The 14,064-nt window shown below is 32.1% G+C and overlaps 2 protein-coding genes across 2 annotated transcripts; both read right to left on the bottom strand.

The window, feature by feature from the left end:
- Positions 1 to 6,301: 6,301 nt before the first annotated feature.
- Positions 6,302 to 7,817, bottom strand: LOC105634263 (uncharacterized). The gene is made up of 3 exons (XM_012217101.4): positions 7,194 to 7,817; positions 6,995 to 7,060; positions 6,302 to 6,861 (listed from the first exon to the last, which is right to left on the bottom strand). The coding sequence occupies exons 1-3, from the start codon at positions 7,368 to 7,370 to the stop codon at positions 6,358 to 6,360; spliced, it is 747 nt and encodes a 248-aa protein (XP_012072491.1). The 5' UTR covers positions 7,371 to 7,817; the 3' UTR covers positions 6,302 to 6,357.
- A 950-nt stretch (positions 7,818 to 8,767) lies between these two features.
- Positions 8,768 to 13,734, bottom strand: LOC105634027 (putative hydrolase C777.06c). Its single transcript, XM_012216782.4, has 10 exons — positions 13,277 to 13,734; positions 12,960 to 13,095; positions 11,788 to 11,915; positions 11,017 to 11,164; positions 10,795 to 10,900; positions 10,504 to 10,562; positions 9,662 to 9,697; positions 9,484 to 9,593; positions 9,228 to 9,289; positions 8,768 to 8,994 (listed from the first exon to the last, which is right to left on the bottom strand). The coding sequence occupies exons 1-9, from the start codon at positions 13,486 to 13,488 to the stop codon at positions 9,232 to 9,234; spliced, it is 993 nt and encodes a 330-aa protein (XP_012072172.1). The 5' UTR covers positions 13,489 to 13,734; the 3' UTR covers positions 8,768 to 8,994; positions 9,228 to 9,231.
- Positions 13,735 to 14,064: the final 330 nt, after the last annotated feature.

Below are 14,064 nucleotides of genomic sequence, written 5' to 3'. Positions count from 1 at the left end.
CCAAGCTTTAGCTTCTCTTCTTTACTTTCCCCCCTTCTCTTCCTACCCCACTCTGATTTCACCACGTCACCACCGGGGGCCCACATCTCAATCAGGCAAAAATGGTGGTCGGCGATTTCTTACTTGACCAGCCGAGGAATTGCCGATTCTTTCAAAAAAAATTATAAAAAAGATAACTTTTTTCTTTCTTCTTTTTTCATCAAGATTTCCAAATTTCTAACACTTGAATTCAAAAAATGGCAAAGAGAAAAACGTGGAGAATGATTAAGGGCAGGCTTTTACACAGTGAGCCCATAGTGGAATTTCACTTTGCTCTGTATAGTAAGCTGTTCAAGTAAAGTAAATGTGTCATTATTCTGTCAATCACTTGAACATATTACTAAAAATACAAAGTAATAATAATATAAATGCAGAAAGAGTTTATTTTTGTTGCTTTCATTATTAAAGCAGAAACAAAAAGCTCTTTTGTTATAGGTTTTGATTCATTATTTCACTGGTTCTGTTCATTATTTGCATTTTGACCAATTTGGATTTTTCTTATATTAAGAGGGAGACTATAATTTTATTTTGATCTTACAAGTTAAAGTTATGTTCAATTTTGGGTAAAGAGAAAAATCTTACTGGATTTGATTTTTCTGTTTTTTTTTTTTTTTTTTAGTTTCTAGTATTATTCATTTTCCCATTAATTATATTTTATATATTGTGGATCAAATTTCAAATAGATTATACTAATTTGTAATCTGCATTTACAGATTATTAAATTGTTTATGAGTAATTTAAGATTTGACTCGAAAAAAATTTATTTGAATTTATTTGATAAATTTAATGAGTCAAATTCGAGTTTAATTATTGAGATTGTTTGATAAATGAGCTAAGCTCAAGTTTGAATTCGAGCTTGTATATTTTATTTTTTTTAACTAAAAATTTTAAATCAACCAATTCAAAATTAGTTTTTCATTTTAAAATTGAGTTTAGCTATATTTTTATTAACTCTAATCCAATAGAATTCAACTTGACTGGATTCATTTATTTATAGCAGTAGGTTTGTGTATTGTAAGTAACTTTTAATTTTGTTTTTTTGGACGTAATCTATGTTTGACCACATTGAAAATGAAAACTCAAGTATATGGAAATTTACTCAATGCCATCCCTACAAAATCAAAATTCGAGGAAAGTAAGATAAAAATAAAGACGGTCAAACCGTCAAAAGTAGCAGGCACATTTACTGTCACTGCCATGTGAATTTTTTATGGTGAATCTTTGTACAGATTTTAACTAGATGTCTCGCGTAATAATACACTGACATAATTTTTTTTTTTATTTTTAGGGTATAAACTTTTATATATTTTTCTGAGGAATTATAAACTGATATTAACAGGCCCCTGAAAGAGTAAAAAAAAAAAAAAAATAGAAATAAGAAAAATAAATAACTGCAACAACTATCGTGTCCTTTCATCGAAAATCAGACGGTATGCGAGAGCAGTTAGGTTGGTTAGGTTTACCCGCTCTCTGTCAATTAGTCAATTGCTTATTAAAATATTCTGAAATTATTTTAACAGTGAACTATCAATGATCACCTTCATTTTTTTTTACCTCTCTTCCTCCTATAAATTAAATAGGCTGAAAAAAAAAAATTATCAATTAAATTGAGTCAGTCCAATTCGAGTTGATATTTTACATTTTATTTAAATATTATTGAGAAAATCAAATTTTATTTTTTTTTCATTTTTATTTTAAAAACCAGCAAATTGGCAATTAAAAAAAAGAAGACTAAAAGCCAAAATTTGAATTAAAAAGGACAAATAAGATTTGCGATAATCACGCATCTATCATGGCCTTAAAATAAATATTATTAAGTTTATAATTTAAATAAAGTATTAAAAAAGAAAAAAAAATGAAATAATGAATTCCTCGCAGAGGTATTTAACGAGTAATTAATTAGAATTTCTTGGGAGTCTTTAGTCAAAGATACTTTTGTGTCCAAAATTGCAACCATTTACCAATGCTTTCTCCTTGCTTATTTTATTGCTCTATTGCTTATTCTTATACATTAATGTCAGAAATAAATAATAAAAAGAGAAGAAAAGAAAAACTTATGTTTAAATATAAAAACTTTATTTTTAATATTCATTATATTTTTATTTTCTTTATTTTTTCAAATGGTTCTAGACAGCTATAACTAGGGTTTATAGAATTCAATATATAAGAAATTCCTCCAAGAAAATAGAGAAACTCCTTCTTCCTCGTATGTTGCCAATTTGCCATTGCCAAGGCTACCAAATTCAGTACTATAAAATTCTAAGTAAAATTCCATATTGTCTTATTCTATAGCAATTAATCTAGAGACATGTGCACTCTAATTTCAGGTTTGAATATTCAATTTAAAATTATAAGTATATATTTCCTAAATTCTCATTTTATAATATACATGTAAAATATACACATATAGTACACAAATATTTTTAAAAAGAAACTTAAATAGAAAAAATATTTTAATAATTTGTTGTTACCAAATGATTTTGGGGTAGAAAAAAAATTCTACACAGAATTTCACAAGAGGAAATCCAAAGAGAAATACCTGCAGAACATAGATGGGTAATTTTCTTCTCAAGAAACATTTCTAGGGTTGCAAAACTCTACGCGTAAATAATAAAGAAGATGACCCAATACGTTACAGAAACCTTTATAAAGTGTGTAAATATAAATAATATTATCATGAATTTGGTTTCCAGGTAATTCTTGCAAATGCATCATTAAACTTGCGATTCAATAATTTAAATTGGATTAGCAAAAATCCATGACATATACATGTATAATTTTCAAACATTGTTGAAAGAAAAATAAATTTTGAATTCAATAATTAATAATTTAATACTTAATTTTCCACAAGTCGAAAATTGATAATTTAAATCCGAAACGTTTTTCTTTAAATAAAAAATTATAAAATGAGAATAAAATTAGTCCATGCTCATTGGTTATAGAAGAAAAACCCATAGGATCCCTCTTCTTAATGCTTTTGATGTGATAATCCCACCTACATAATAATAAATTAATCAATAATATAGTATAATAATTGTCTATCAAAATGTTTTTTTGGGCTCCAAACCCAATATTATCATTTCTTAATTAAATAAAAAAGCCTAAGTAATAATATATATTATCCACTAAATCTATCAGCCAGAGGACAAAACCCTAGAAAAAGAAAGTAGAGGTCCCCTCCAATATTTTTAATCTTCTAGCAAGTAAAAATCCTTTCTCAAAAGAATACTTTTTTGTATGTCCAAAAACATTCTTTATAGTATTTATATATGACGTGGCATCATTAAATTAAATAGAATTTGTAATTGAGCCCCACTCACATGTATTGTTCCCGTTGTCCTTTGTTTTCTGGTGACTTAGGGCATGACATGTCATCAATGTCCTTTAGCTCAGGGTTTTGACCCAATCTGTCTCCCTTTCAAATTAATTTCTTTCCTTCAATTAATTAACCAAATATGAATACATTGACTAGCCCACTTCTTTGACCGCATGACTCACATTGTTAGACAAGACGGCGCCGTGCCAACTTATTGTCATTATTATTATTATTATTATTATTATTATTATTATTATTATTATTATTATAAACTTAGTTGCAAGAATTATATTTACTTTCTCCTTCTCAATTTTATGCCACTCTATGCATCTTATTATATATGGGAAGTTGCCTTTGAAGAGGGGCAAGGTGTGTTATGGTAATAACAAAAATATATTTTTTGATAAGCATATATTCTAAGAACAGTTGTAACCTTATAAAAAAAAAAAATAATTATCCTAAAATACCATGTATCTAGATGTAATGGTAGGGTATAATGAATACTCAAATTGGGTAGAATGAATCTTGGGCAAGGCAGGTTGAGCTGGACAAACTAAAAAAGAAGAAAGGAAATGATCTGGCACAAAAAAGAAGTTCCCTTTCTTCTAAAAAATCACTCAAAGTACAAAGAATGGGGTCTCTCTTTCTCAAAGAAAAATTGTGTCTTAAATACACATTTGTCTCTTATTTTGATCAAAGTTGTCTCCATTAAGCTCTGTCACTTTCTCCTATAAAGTGCTACCACATGCCTTCATATATTTCCTTTGATCGTCTTTCATAAGGCAAATGGAGGGAAAAAAAAAAAAAACAATTAATACCAAATAGAAATGAAGAAAAGAAGTTCTTGTATGATAAATTAATTACTATTCTTCAGCCCAATAGATTGATTTATAAAACCCAATGTTTGTGTTAGGAATACCAAAAATTTTCTTTTAGGGTTTTTGTATTACAAACTAGTTTCACATGATTTTGTCTTTTTTTTTTTTTTTTTTTTTTTTTTAAAAAAAAGGAAAATCATTCATTTAATTAAATTCATATAATATTTGCCTTATGGAAGCCACATAAATTTTTTCCAATAAATGACACAAATTTATGTGTCATGCAAGCTTGTTTATCCTTAATATTATCTTTTATAGAACCTAACTAATTTTAGAGGGCATTCTCAAAAAAAAGGGCAGTAGAAAATTGGTTCATCAATTTGGAAAAAAAAAAAAAAAATTAAAATGCTATTCCTATATTCTTTTTGGCAGTCAAATTCTTCCTAGTTTTTCTTACATGAATCACATTATTATTTGTGCTTTGCTTCCCAAGAATTCAAAATTTAACAACCATCAAAGAATTTAAGGCCCATGGCTTAGAGCAAATAGCACATGAGTCTTCATGGCTCCTATTGAAGCTTTGATTTTTGCCACAAAATTTCCAACCCAAATAGAAGGGAAAAAATGTGGGACATGCAATTGGGAGAATATTAAGATTTGGGACTCATTCAAAAATATGGAGTTTGAGTAGAATGGGCATTATATAGAAAAAAACTTTAAAAATTTTCAAATGGGTCCCTATAATAGTATTACTTTCCCTTCAATCTTTGAAAATTTTGATATGCAAAGTCACCTTTTCTCCTTTGACCAATGAATGCTGTTTAGCTTTTATATTGTCAATAATGGTGTATGCCCTTTTGGAAGGATTTAAGGTCGGGTGGAGCAGTTATTGAAGGTGGCAATCCAAAAAATTTAATTATTAATTCTCAACGTGTTAAAAGGAGAGTTCTTGAAACTCAAAATAATTTAGTTCAGTGGTTGAAGCGCACTGGATCTCACTCTGACGATGGTTGTGAAGTCAGCGCTTTGGAGAGGACTTTTAAACATAATCACTTTCCAGTCTAAAATGAATTAATCTCTTATTTAAATCAGAGGTGTGGGAGAACACCTACTTGATAAAAAAGAAAGAGAGATCTTTAACGTGATAATTTGAAGTTTTAATTATTGTTTATGTGGGTCATGAGTTATTATTAGGGTTGATGTTTACCCACTTAAAGGAATGGTTAATAGCCTAGAAAAGTTGGGACACTTGATGTTTATTCTCAAGCAAATCAAGTAAGGTGGGATTATTATGATTGAATGTTAATTGGCATCTTGTGTTTGTGTCGTTGAATCCCTAAAACACCAAAAAGGCCACACAACCCAACCGAAGCCAACCCAGTATGATTGATATAATCTTCTTTATAATAAGGTAAATTATTCTTTATTGTGATAATTCTTATCAGCTAATAACAATTGTTCTCAAATATTATCTAATTGATAGGTAATCATGCATATTATCATTTGATAGGTAAATTTTGATTGGAGATACAGTCTATTTTTATTAACCCAACCGTCTTGATTGGGTCTCCTATAAATGTACATTTTTTAATTATTCTTATTTCTCCGGAGGCCTAAGTTAACAACTTGGTTATAGAACTTGTTTTTGTTGAGATTTGCCAAAGCCCAAATCTGTAGTTGGCCATAGACTAAAATTCACAAGGCAATTGCAAAAGAAATGGGCCTAAATCTCTAGTGGGGTTGCTGTGGCACTTTTGTATTAGCATTTGTATTGAATAATCTCACCCCTGCATGCAGCCCTTGCCTTTATTCGACGTGTCGTTTAACGACAGGGACAAAGCCAAAAGAAAGGTTACAGCCAAATGAATGATCAGCTGAGCTTGGTTATGGTGAGTAGCCGACCGGTCGTTCAACAGCATGACGAAACGACTAATCAGGTTACTATCAATTAATTGCTTATGTTACACATTATTATATACAAAATTTCTTGGGGCGCTGTATTTCCCTTTGGCACTCTACCTAGTATTGCTTGTACAATCAGGTATACTTCTTTACCATAAAAAAGTTATCCTGGGACGATCACGATACTCTTTTTAGTCTTAACTTATAAAAGAAAGAGGCATACGACTTAGTGAACACTATTAATTTACATTATACATCATTAATTTACATGGTTCAAAAGTTTCAACCTTGCATAATTACTGTTCCCTTTTCTTTGCTATTGCCTCCATTTTGTAACATGTGATTAGGAGAACGATGCTTGTAACTTGACACATTTTCACTACTAACAAAAATTACCCTAAAAATATCATACTTAATGTCAAAAGAAAAACGTTCAAGATATGGAAGCATGGTCTTTCTATGGTCAGAATTTATAATCCAGGAGTAACAAAATTGCAGAGATTTCCAGACATAAAGACATGCCACTCTAGGCTTGCTTTGGCATTTCAGGCATACTCCGGCAGTTGCACCTCCCATTTTCACGAAGTGAGATTTAAATATCGCTAAATTTGCATAGGATATTTCATTTATGTCTCCGGATTCCGGCACTATCATGTTCATTGATATTGCATCTCCGGTTGAGAATTTCGCCGCTGAGGAACCGTCTCTTGATTCTCCGGCATATGCATCGAAGAATCCATGTTCAATCAAGATTGCCATGCTTGATATATTTGTTAACATTGATAGCTGGCCAGAAATCGAAAGAAATAAAAAATTAACGCAAATAAAATGTATTTGAAATTAAAAAAAAAAATTGAGATCATATTTCATTAGAATATATTAAACATGACCTAATGGATATGAAGTGCAATTGACTTACAAGGGCTTCAGTTAATAACTCTTTGTTTTCACTCGACTTCTTCATCCATGCTCCATACCATATGATCTGAAGGGAGATTAATTAAGGATTAATAAAGTCAATCATGGTCTTTAAATAACTTGCAAATCTTTTGGTTTAAGATCTGGGAATTTTAATTAATCAGGGTTAATTAAAGGAAAAAGTTAATTAGGTCACTTACCATATTTCCATGGATGCTTTTGAGAATGGAACTGTGAACACACCCAAGATTCTCGGTGCTTCCAGAAAACTGCTTAAGGGTTTCCAGAAGTTCATCAACTAAAACTACAGTTGGCCTGAAGACAAAAAAGCTTACATCCAAATTCCTGCTATTAAGAGGCAAAAAGCATGCCATCATCTAATTTGCTTTCTCTCTCTCTAATCAAATAAATTAATCAACAGACAGAAACAGTACAAGAAAAAAAAAAGGCTAAATGGGTACTTGAAAAAAAAAAAATTTGAATGGAGATGGGAATGACCTTAGCTTTAAATGAGCTTTTTAAAGGTATTTTGAGACTTTGGAAATGGCTTCCAATTCATTATATTCATTAGTCTTTTGCTTTGACTATTTCTAGATGTTTACACAAATCAATTACAACAGGAGAACGAAATAATTGAATATTAATAATGTTGGATGAATATTGAAGCTGAAGACCAAAGTGTGAGCTTAGTCAAGCGCATGGGTTGAATACAACGTAATTTAGAGGTTGAAGATAATGTCAGTCGTGGTTGGGTCAAAGCAAATATGGATTGTTGCATACAAACAAAGTTGCAACATATTCTCAGCCCTATCCCCACGTTGAGTTCTAGGAAACCAAAATACACGTCTAGAAAACTCCCAAGCTTCCCACCACCTGTCTCGCCCACAGAAACTCTAAAAGCCCGCAATACTATTGCTATCAAGCAGAAACTATTTTCCTTCTGTGTTTTTGAAAAAATATATTACCATATATAAAAAACAAACACGAAAGTTTTGAGATTAGTCCAGCACTTCAATGTCCAGGCTGCTGAATTTGTTATTGGGGACCATCCATGAATCATGATATTTTAAGTAATTTTTTAAGCAATTATTGAGTTAGAACAACTCTTTCGTCCTAACATATAAATATGCCTCTGAGAGCCTATTATACTTTGTAGTTTCAAACCTTTTTTTTTGTTAATAGTTATTAAGAATTTCAAGTTAATTTTTTTAACAGTTTTTAAGAATATCCTTCCATCCTGTCTTGTATTTTGATTGGATAATCCCTTTTCAGGATAGACAATAATTAAGTTCTTTCTCTAAAATACAAATTCCATATTTTCATGCTATTAATGAACTTATACATTTTTTTTTTCTTCTTTTTTTGGACTTAATACCCTCCTCAGAAGTTTTTAAAAAAATCTTTTCATTTTTACATTATTCAACAAATTATTAATTAATTTAATTTTAATAATTGGAGTATTCAATCGAATGATTTGACAATAAAACCTAAGTGTCGCAAAAACAGTTGAGAGATTCTTTAACATCCTATCGTCAATTGGCTCGGCCAACCACATAACAGACGTGCGCGCTTAACATTCGCGCAACACCTTTACAGCGCTTTCGCTTTACATCGAAGGAATTTGAACCTCGTATCCGTGGATATTTAGATAGGTGAAATTTTGAAAGTTAAGATTAACGAGTCAAAATAAAAATTGAGAAGGGCATTAGATTCTTCTTGTAATGTTCGGAATAAATTCATAAATTTGGCTAATTTTAATAACAGCACGACCATATGTCCATATAAAGGGCACCAATACCCAATAAAATACGCAGTAAAAAAAGGTTAATGTTTCTACAGAATTTTGCTAATCCATATAAACTAAGGGTCTAATTGAAAAAACAACAAAAATAAAATGTTTTAACTATTCAACTGATCTCTGCTCAAGCTATATAAATAATTTCACCTTGATGGAAATTATGGAACACACCTTATGATTAGTGTGAAGAATAATACCGCAACCTGCATATAAATGTTAGTATCATTAATTCCAAAAATTAGCATGCGATTGCAGAAACGCTAAAATCAAGAAGTGCTAGCCCGGTAGCCACCTAAACCATAGGGGTAGGGCCTCACAATGGCAATTCAAGGCCATCCCCCAACAAAATCCTTATAATACCCCTCCATAGATTTACCAAGCTGATGAAGTTCTGAAGATTAGATGTATATATTTCCATAACAAGAGTTGGGTTTACCTTACTATAAGTCTATAGGAACTCTCATACCATCATGTGCAAGCTGCACCGGTATTCCTTCCCTACATGCAAACAATGACAAAGGTAACAATGATAAAAAGAAGAAGAATTCTGATGAAATAAAACACAATATTAAATCCTTAAACTATACTGATATGATCTATTGCACTCTGCCCACAGCCAAAACATGAACAGCGTCAATGAAAATGCACTCTGTCAATGAGAGCAAGATCATCAAGTCGAGAAAAGTACATACCTTTTAGACCATTCCATTAGGAAATCATTGTCCTCGTGATGATCAAACTCATGAGTCATTCCAATTAAAAGAGCTCGCTTGGGACATAATCTCTTCACAGCTTCAAGGGTCTGCATATTAGCAGAATGAGTGACAGTACATTCCAAAGATGAAAGACAATGGACAAATAGAAACAAACCTGAGGAAAGCAGAAGTGGGTATTATGGGAGCCACGCTGCAGAGTAAAGGCAAGCAGAAGTTCAGTGATTCAAGGAAATTATATACATATAGAAAAGCAGAATGGCAACAGAAGATTGCCTAATCATGTGTTGTCAGCGGCATAAGGGGGAGGACAGAAAAAAGGAGGTTTCTCAAAGTGTAAAAGGGCCCATGCATTATACACCGCCAAATTCATTGATCAAAAGATGGTATTTATACAAGAGAAAGGCCTACCTGAAAAACCAACTATGTCATCCTTAAATTCTATTTAAGCTTTAGTTCCTTTATTCAAAACATATCAACCAATCATAATGATTCCTTGCAAAAATTAGAAGGTGCATAAAATGCAATGGATTTGAATGACAGCTTTTGTCTCATAAATAAATGCTAACATTCCAGGTGAATGGTCCATTAATTTATTTATTTGAGAGAATTGCGCTGGTTTTTCCCTTAGAACGACAGCTTTTTTTCCACAAGTTTTAATTTCAAAAATTTAAGTTAATCTAGAGTATCGGAAAGAAGGCTAAAATGGAATAGTCCACTAGTGTGAGGAAGTGAGACCTATAGCTAATGGCTCGCCTTATTAGAGCTTATTAGAGAATTCATGTTTATATATCTGTGCGAAACATGTCAATAATTCAATACATGCTCATTTCCAGGTAACTCATGCATATTCTGCTGAAATTTTGTTAGCATGGGTACATGTGGATGAATCAGCATATGGGAACCCCTAATCATTATGCTGCTAATAGATCTTCTTTCCTTTGAAACAATTGAGGGTCAATTCAGGAAGTACAAGTAAACATAATTTTGTTGACTCACCTTGTACAATGTGTCTAAGATAAGAAGATCCAACTGCCCAGCCCCAGCTTTTGAAATCACTGCCGAAAGAAAGATTTATTAAATGAAAGGGAAAAAAAATTATAAAAAATGTGATATGAATCCATAAAACAGTCCTCCATCTTATACAAAAACAACAGCAAATCTCTTTCTACATGAGAAAAGAATCTTTGTTCATTTCACAGGAATTAAAAATCTCAGAAAAGATGGAAATTGGATAAAATATGCATAAAAATTAATTATCATCAGAAAGATGAACAGATTAAGACTCACCGTACTCTGTACTTGCAGGGAAACGTGAAACATCAGATATATAAGCTACTCTACTTTTTTCACCAAAGAGAAAACCCAAAGAAACATAATCTTCTCCATGCATCACCTGCATTATGAAACAAACATAAGAAACAAGGGCATGTGTATGAACCATCTGCTTGTCTCTCCGTGTGTATAAATATAGACAATGTCTTCAAGAGAAGTTTAAGGAAACTAATTAACTGGCAAAGCAACAAATTGCAGGCTTGATGCAACAAATGGTCTCTGACAGTCTTCCTCAATTATCTGCCAATCCAACTGTGCTACCCGTCTTATTTCTTGACCTTCCCTTAATTTTTTCTTTATCAGGTAAGGAAATTTCACTGCAATGCTGTTTTCAAAAGTTTTAGCAGATATCAATGCAGTGTTATGAGTTGGATCACATTTGACAATTCAAAAAGCAACAGTAAATTAAAAAAAAAAAATGCATGAATTCTAAAGACAAAAGTTCTATGTTTGAGAGTTCAACGTATGATAAGGATTCCTTGTTCTCCATAATCTGATGATTATCAGCAAACCAGCAGAGATCTGACAGTATCTTTATAATTCAGCCATAAAGCTGATATTTAGATCGTGTGAGTTATTCGTACTGACCCGTGAAACAATTAAATACATAAAGTAAAGCTGGAGATCCAAGGAACTTCAAGCTTTAATTAATGGCCTCATATAAATCAACTCAGATTCCAGTTGTTAAATATGTATGTTCAACAGAACTGACTATTACAGTGACTGTTACCTGGGAATTTTTTTTTTTTTTTTTCTTTGGTGAAACAAAAGGGTCCTAAGTTTATGATTGCAGATCTCATCACCACAAAATAATAAGCAGATCAAGCATCACACGGCCATAATTATTACACACTACAAATGCATATTCTCACAATCAAAGAGTTTAAATAGAGATTGGGCAGATTGTTGAAAGCTGTATGCATATAGCTGAAAAGGAAAGAAAATTACCTATCCATGGCAGATTGACTTAGGTGAATGGCAGTTGGATCAATGTCATTTGTAGGACTAAACGGTTGCACAGCACGTATATCATCAAGACCAAGAACTGCATCAGCATGTTCATGAGTCAAAATAATCTGCAAGTAATAAAAAAATTTATTACTAATACTACCTGAAGGAGGCAGCCCAGTCATGAAGCGAAATGAGAAATACTAATATGTTAGGATGTATCACAAATCCAAGACCACGTGAAATAAAGTCCCCTTAAATTTTATGATATCATGGGAGATTATGAACACCTACGGTTTGATTTCATATTCTTACAAAGTATTCCCCCCGTTGCTCATAATGAAAAGAAAAGAAATCTGGCATGGAAATTACAGAAGGCGGCAACTCAAGGATGTTTGAATTTCTCAAAAAGGCAAGCTATCAACATGTAGGGGTATGCTTGTGTCGATACATACATACGTAAAAGATTGATAGTGTATTATAATTAATGCAGAGAGTTGACAATCTTATGAGGTTGATTTTTTTTTCTTTTCCATTTTATTGCTTGCTCATCTTGCCAACCATGGCTACCCAAGCAACCAACTACTTTTGGTGAGCTTCCCATTGCTAAGTTTTCCCTTAATATTCTTCATTCCAACCTAGGAAAAATCATATTGTGCGAATTTCAATAGCAGAGATCACAGTTTGCGCTTTACATACAGACTCGCATATTGGAATTTGCAAAAATGTTCAAACAAACCATTCAATTTATGAAATTCTAAAAGTAAAAGGCTGGAATAAACTAAATGAAGGCTTGAAAAACTAGCCGCTTAGAGATGCCACAACTTTTATTCCTTCTAAATCCTTCTCCATCTAGGACCAAATTCTATGACAATAACAAAGTTAACTAACATTGCTACTCATATCGACATTCTCATTAGTCTTTATCTTCCTCCATAACTTGAACTCAACCCAATCTTATAACAAGACCAAAAGACAAAATCTTTTCAAATCAATCCAATTTTTTTATAAAATAAAAACTTGTACGACTACTCTATCTAACCAACATAAGAATTCATCAGCGTAGAAGAGAGTTTTGCTTGATGTATGAATCATTAATGAGAGAACAAGAACGTTTTGGTTGATGTGTAAATAATTAACAAAGAGTGCAATGAAGAAGAAAGACGACTCACAGAATCCACACGAGGGATCTTGTGGAAAGTAAACCACCTAAGTACTTGCTCCCTGAACGTCTTCCCAACATCAATCAATATATAGCTATGTCTCTCATCACTCTGGCAATAATCTATAAGCAGAGATGTATTACACCTACAAATATTAAAAAAATTAAAAAATAATAGTAAGAAGATAAATAAATGAATATCCAAATGTTTAATTTGCATAAAAAAAATAATATGATCTATATTAATTAAATTTTCTCAACAACCAAACACAGGACAAAAAAACATTCCTGATTGAAACTACAGCAATTAAAATAGGAAAATCGAACCTGTAATTAGGGTTTTGCTCCGGTGGAACCGAGAGCGCCTGAGAACAAACATGGCAAGGAGGATCAGAGGGCTGTATAAGGCACATTGCGTTGGGGACAGCGCTGGAGCAACCAGTACCGAGAAATATGAGAGCCGATCTAATATTGCCATCATGATTAGTAGCAGATGGTGCATTGGTAGCGACGCCATTGACCAGATTGTGAGACTCCATTGCAAAATGGAGAGTCTCTCTGACTTCAATGTGAAAGGCGTTCCAGTGCTGTGTAGCGAGAGAGAGAGAGAGAGACCTGAGTCGCGTACAAACAACGTGGAGGGGAATCTTTGATGGCTAGGGAATTTTTGTGACAGATCTGACCCGCGAAATTTAACGGTTATGGCGGTTGATGGTGCTTCTTCTGTTCACGTGTCCGCTTCCCATTTACAATGCGCTTGCCCTGAAAGTATTATCACTAAGAGAACGTTTGTTTCACGGGTTTATACCAGCTATCACGGGCTGATAGCCAACAGCGGTCACCTGATTATTTATTTCGTATTTGTTAAAATATTATTAGCAATTATTTTTACGAGATTAACAAAGTCTGTTAAGAAAAAACTCTAAAATGTAGCTGATTGTGATTATTATCAGTTATAAATCACTAATTAAAAAGTTTATCAAACATTTATTAACCTAATCGTTGGACATGAAACATTTAAATTATTAGGAAGTAACTCCATATTATTTAAAATAATTAAAAGCTTGTGATGTTTTTTTCATTAAATATTATTGGTTTATCTATTATACATTGAA

The sequence above is a fragment of the Jatropha curcas genome, chromosome 11 (assembly GCF_041381405.1).
Source record: "Jatropha curcas cultivar XTBG-Jc1 chromosome 11, XTBG_Jcur_1.0, whole genome shotgun sequence".
NCBI lineage: Eukaryota > Viridiplantae > Streptophyta > Magnoliopsida > Malpighiales > Euphorbiaceae > Jatropha > Jatropha curcas.
This window is presented reverse-complemented; position numbering and strand designations above follow the sequence as displayed.

What these genes read in the sequence shown, in the direction of transcription:
- LOC105634027 (XM_012216782.4), bottom strand. Translation starts at nt 13,488, where the DNA reads ATGGAGTCTCACAATCTGGTCAATGGCGTCGCTACCAATGCACCATCT. An exon ending in AGTCAATCTGCCATGGATAG is followed by an intron (nt 11,165 to 11,787) that starts GTAATTTTCTTT and finishes TTTTGAAAACAG; the next exon opens with CATTGCAGTGAAATTTCCTT. An exon ending in CCCACTTCTGCTTTCCTCAG is followed by an intron (nt 9,594 to 9,661) that starts GTTTGTTTCTAT and finishes GCTAATATGCAG; the next exon opens with ACCCTTGAAGCTGTGAAGAG.
- LOC105634263 (XM_012217101.4), bottom strand. Translation starts at nt 7,370, where the DNA reads ATGATGGCATGCTTTTTGCCTCTTAATAGCAGGAATTTGGATGTAAGC. An exon ending in AAAGCATCCATGGAAATATG is followed by an intron (nt 7,061 to 7,193) that starts GTAAGTGACCTA and finishes ATCTCCCTTCAG; the next exon opens with ATCATATGGTATGGAGCATG. An exon ending in AGTTATTAACTGAAGCCCTT is followed by an intron (nt 6,862 to 6,994) that starts GTAAGTCAATTG and finishes ATTTCTGGCCAG; the next exon opens with CTATCAATGTTAACAAATAT.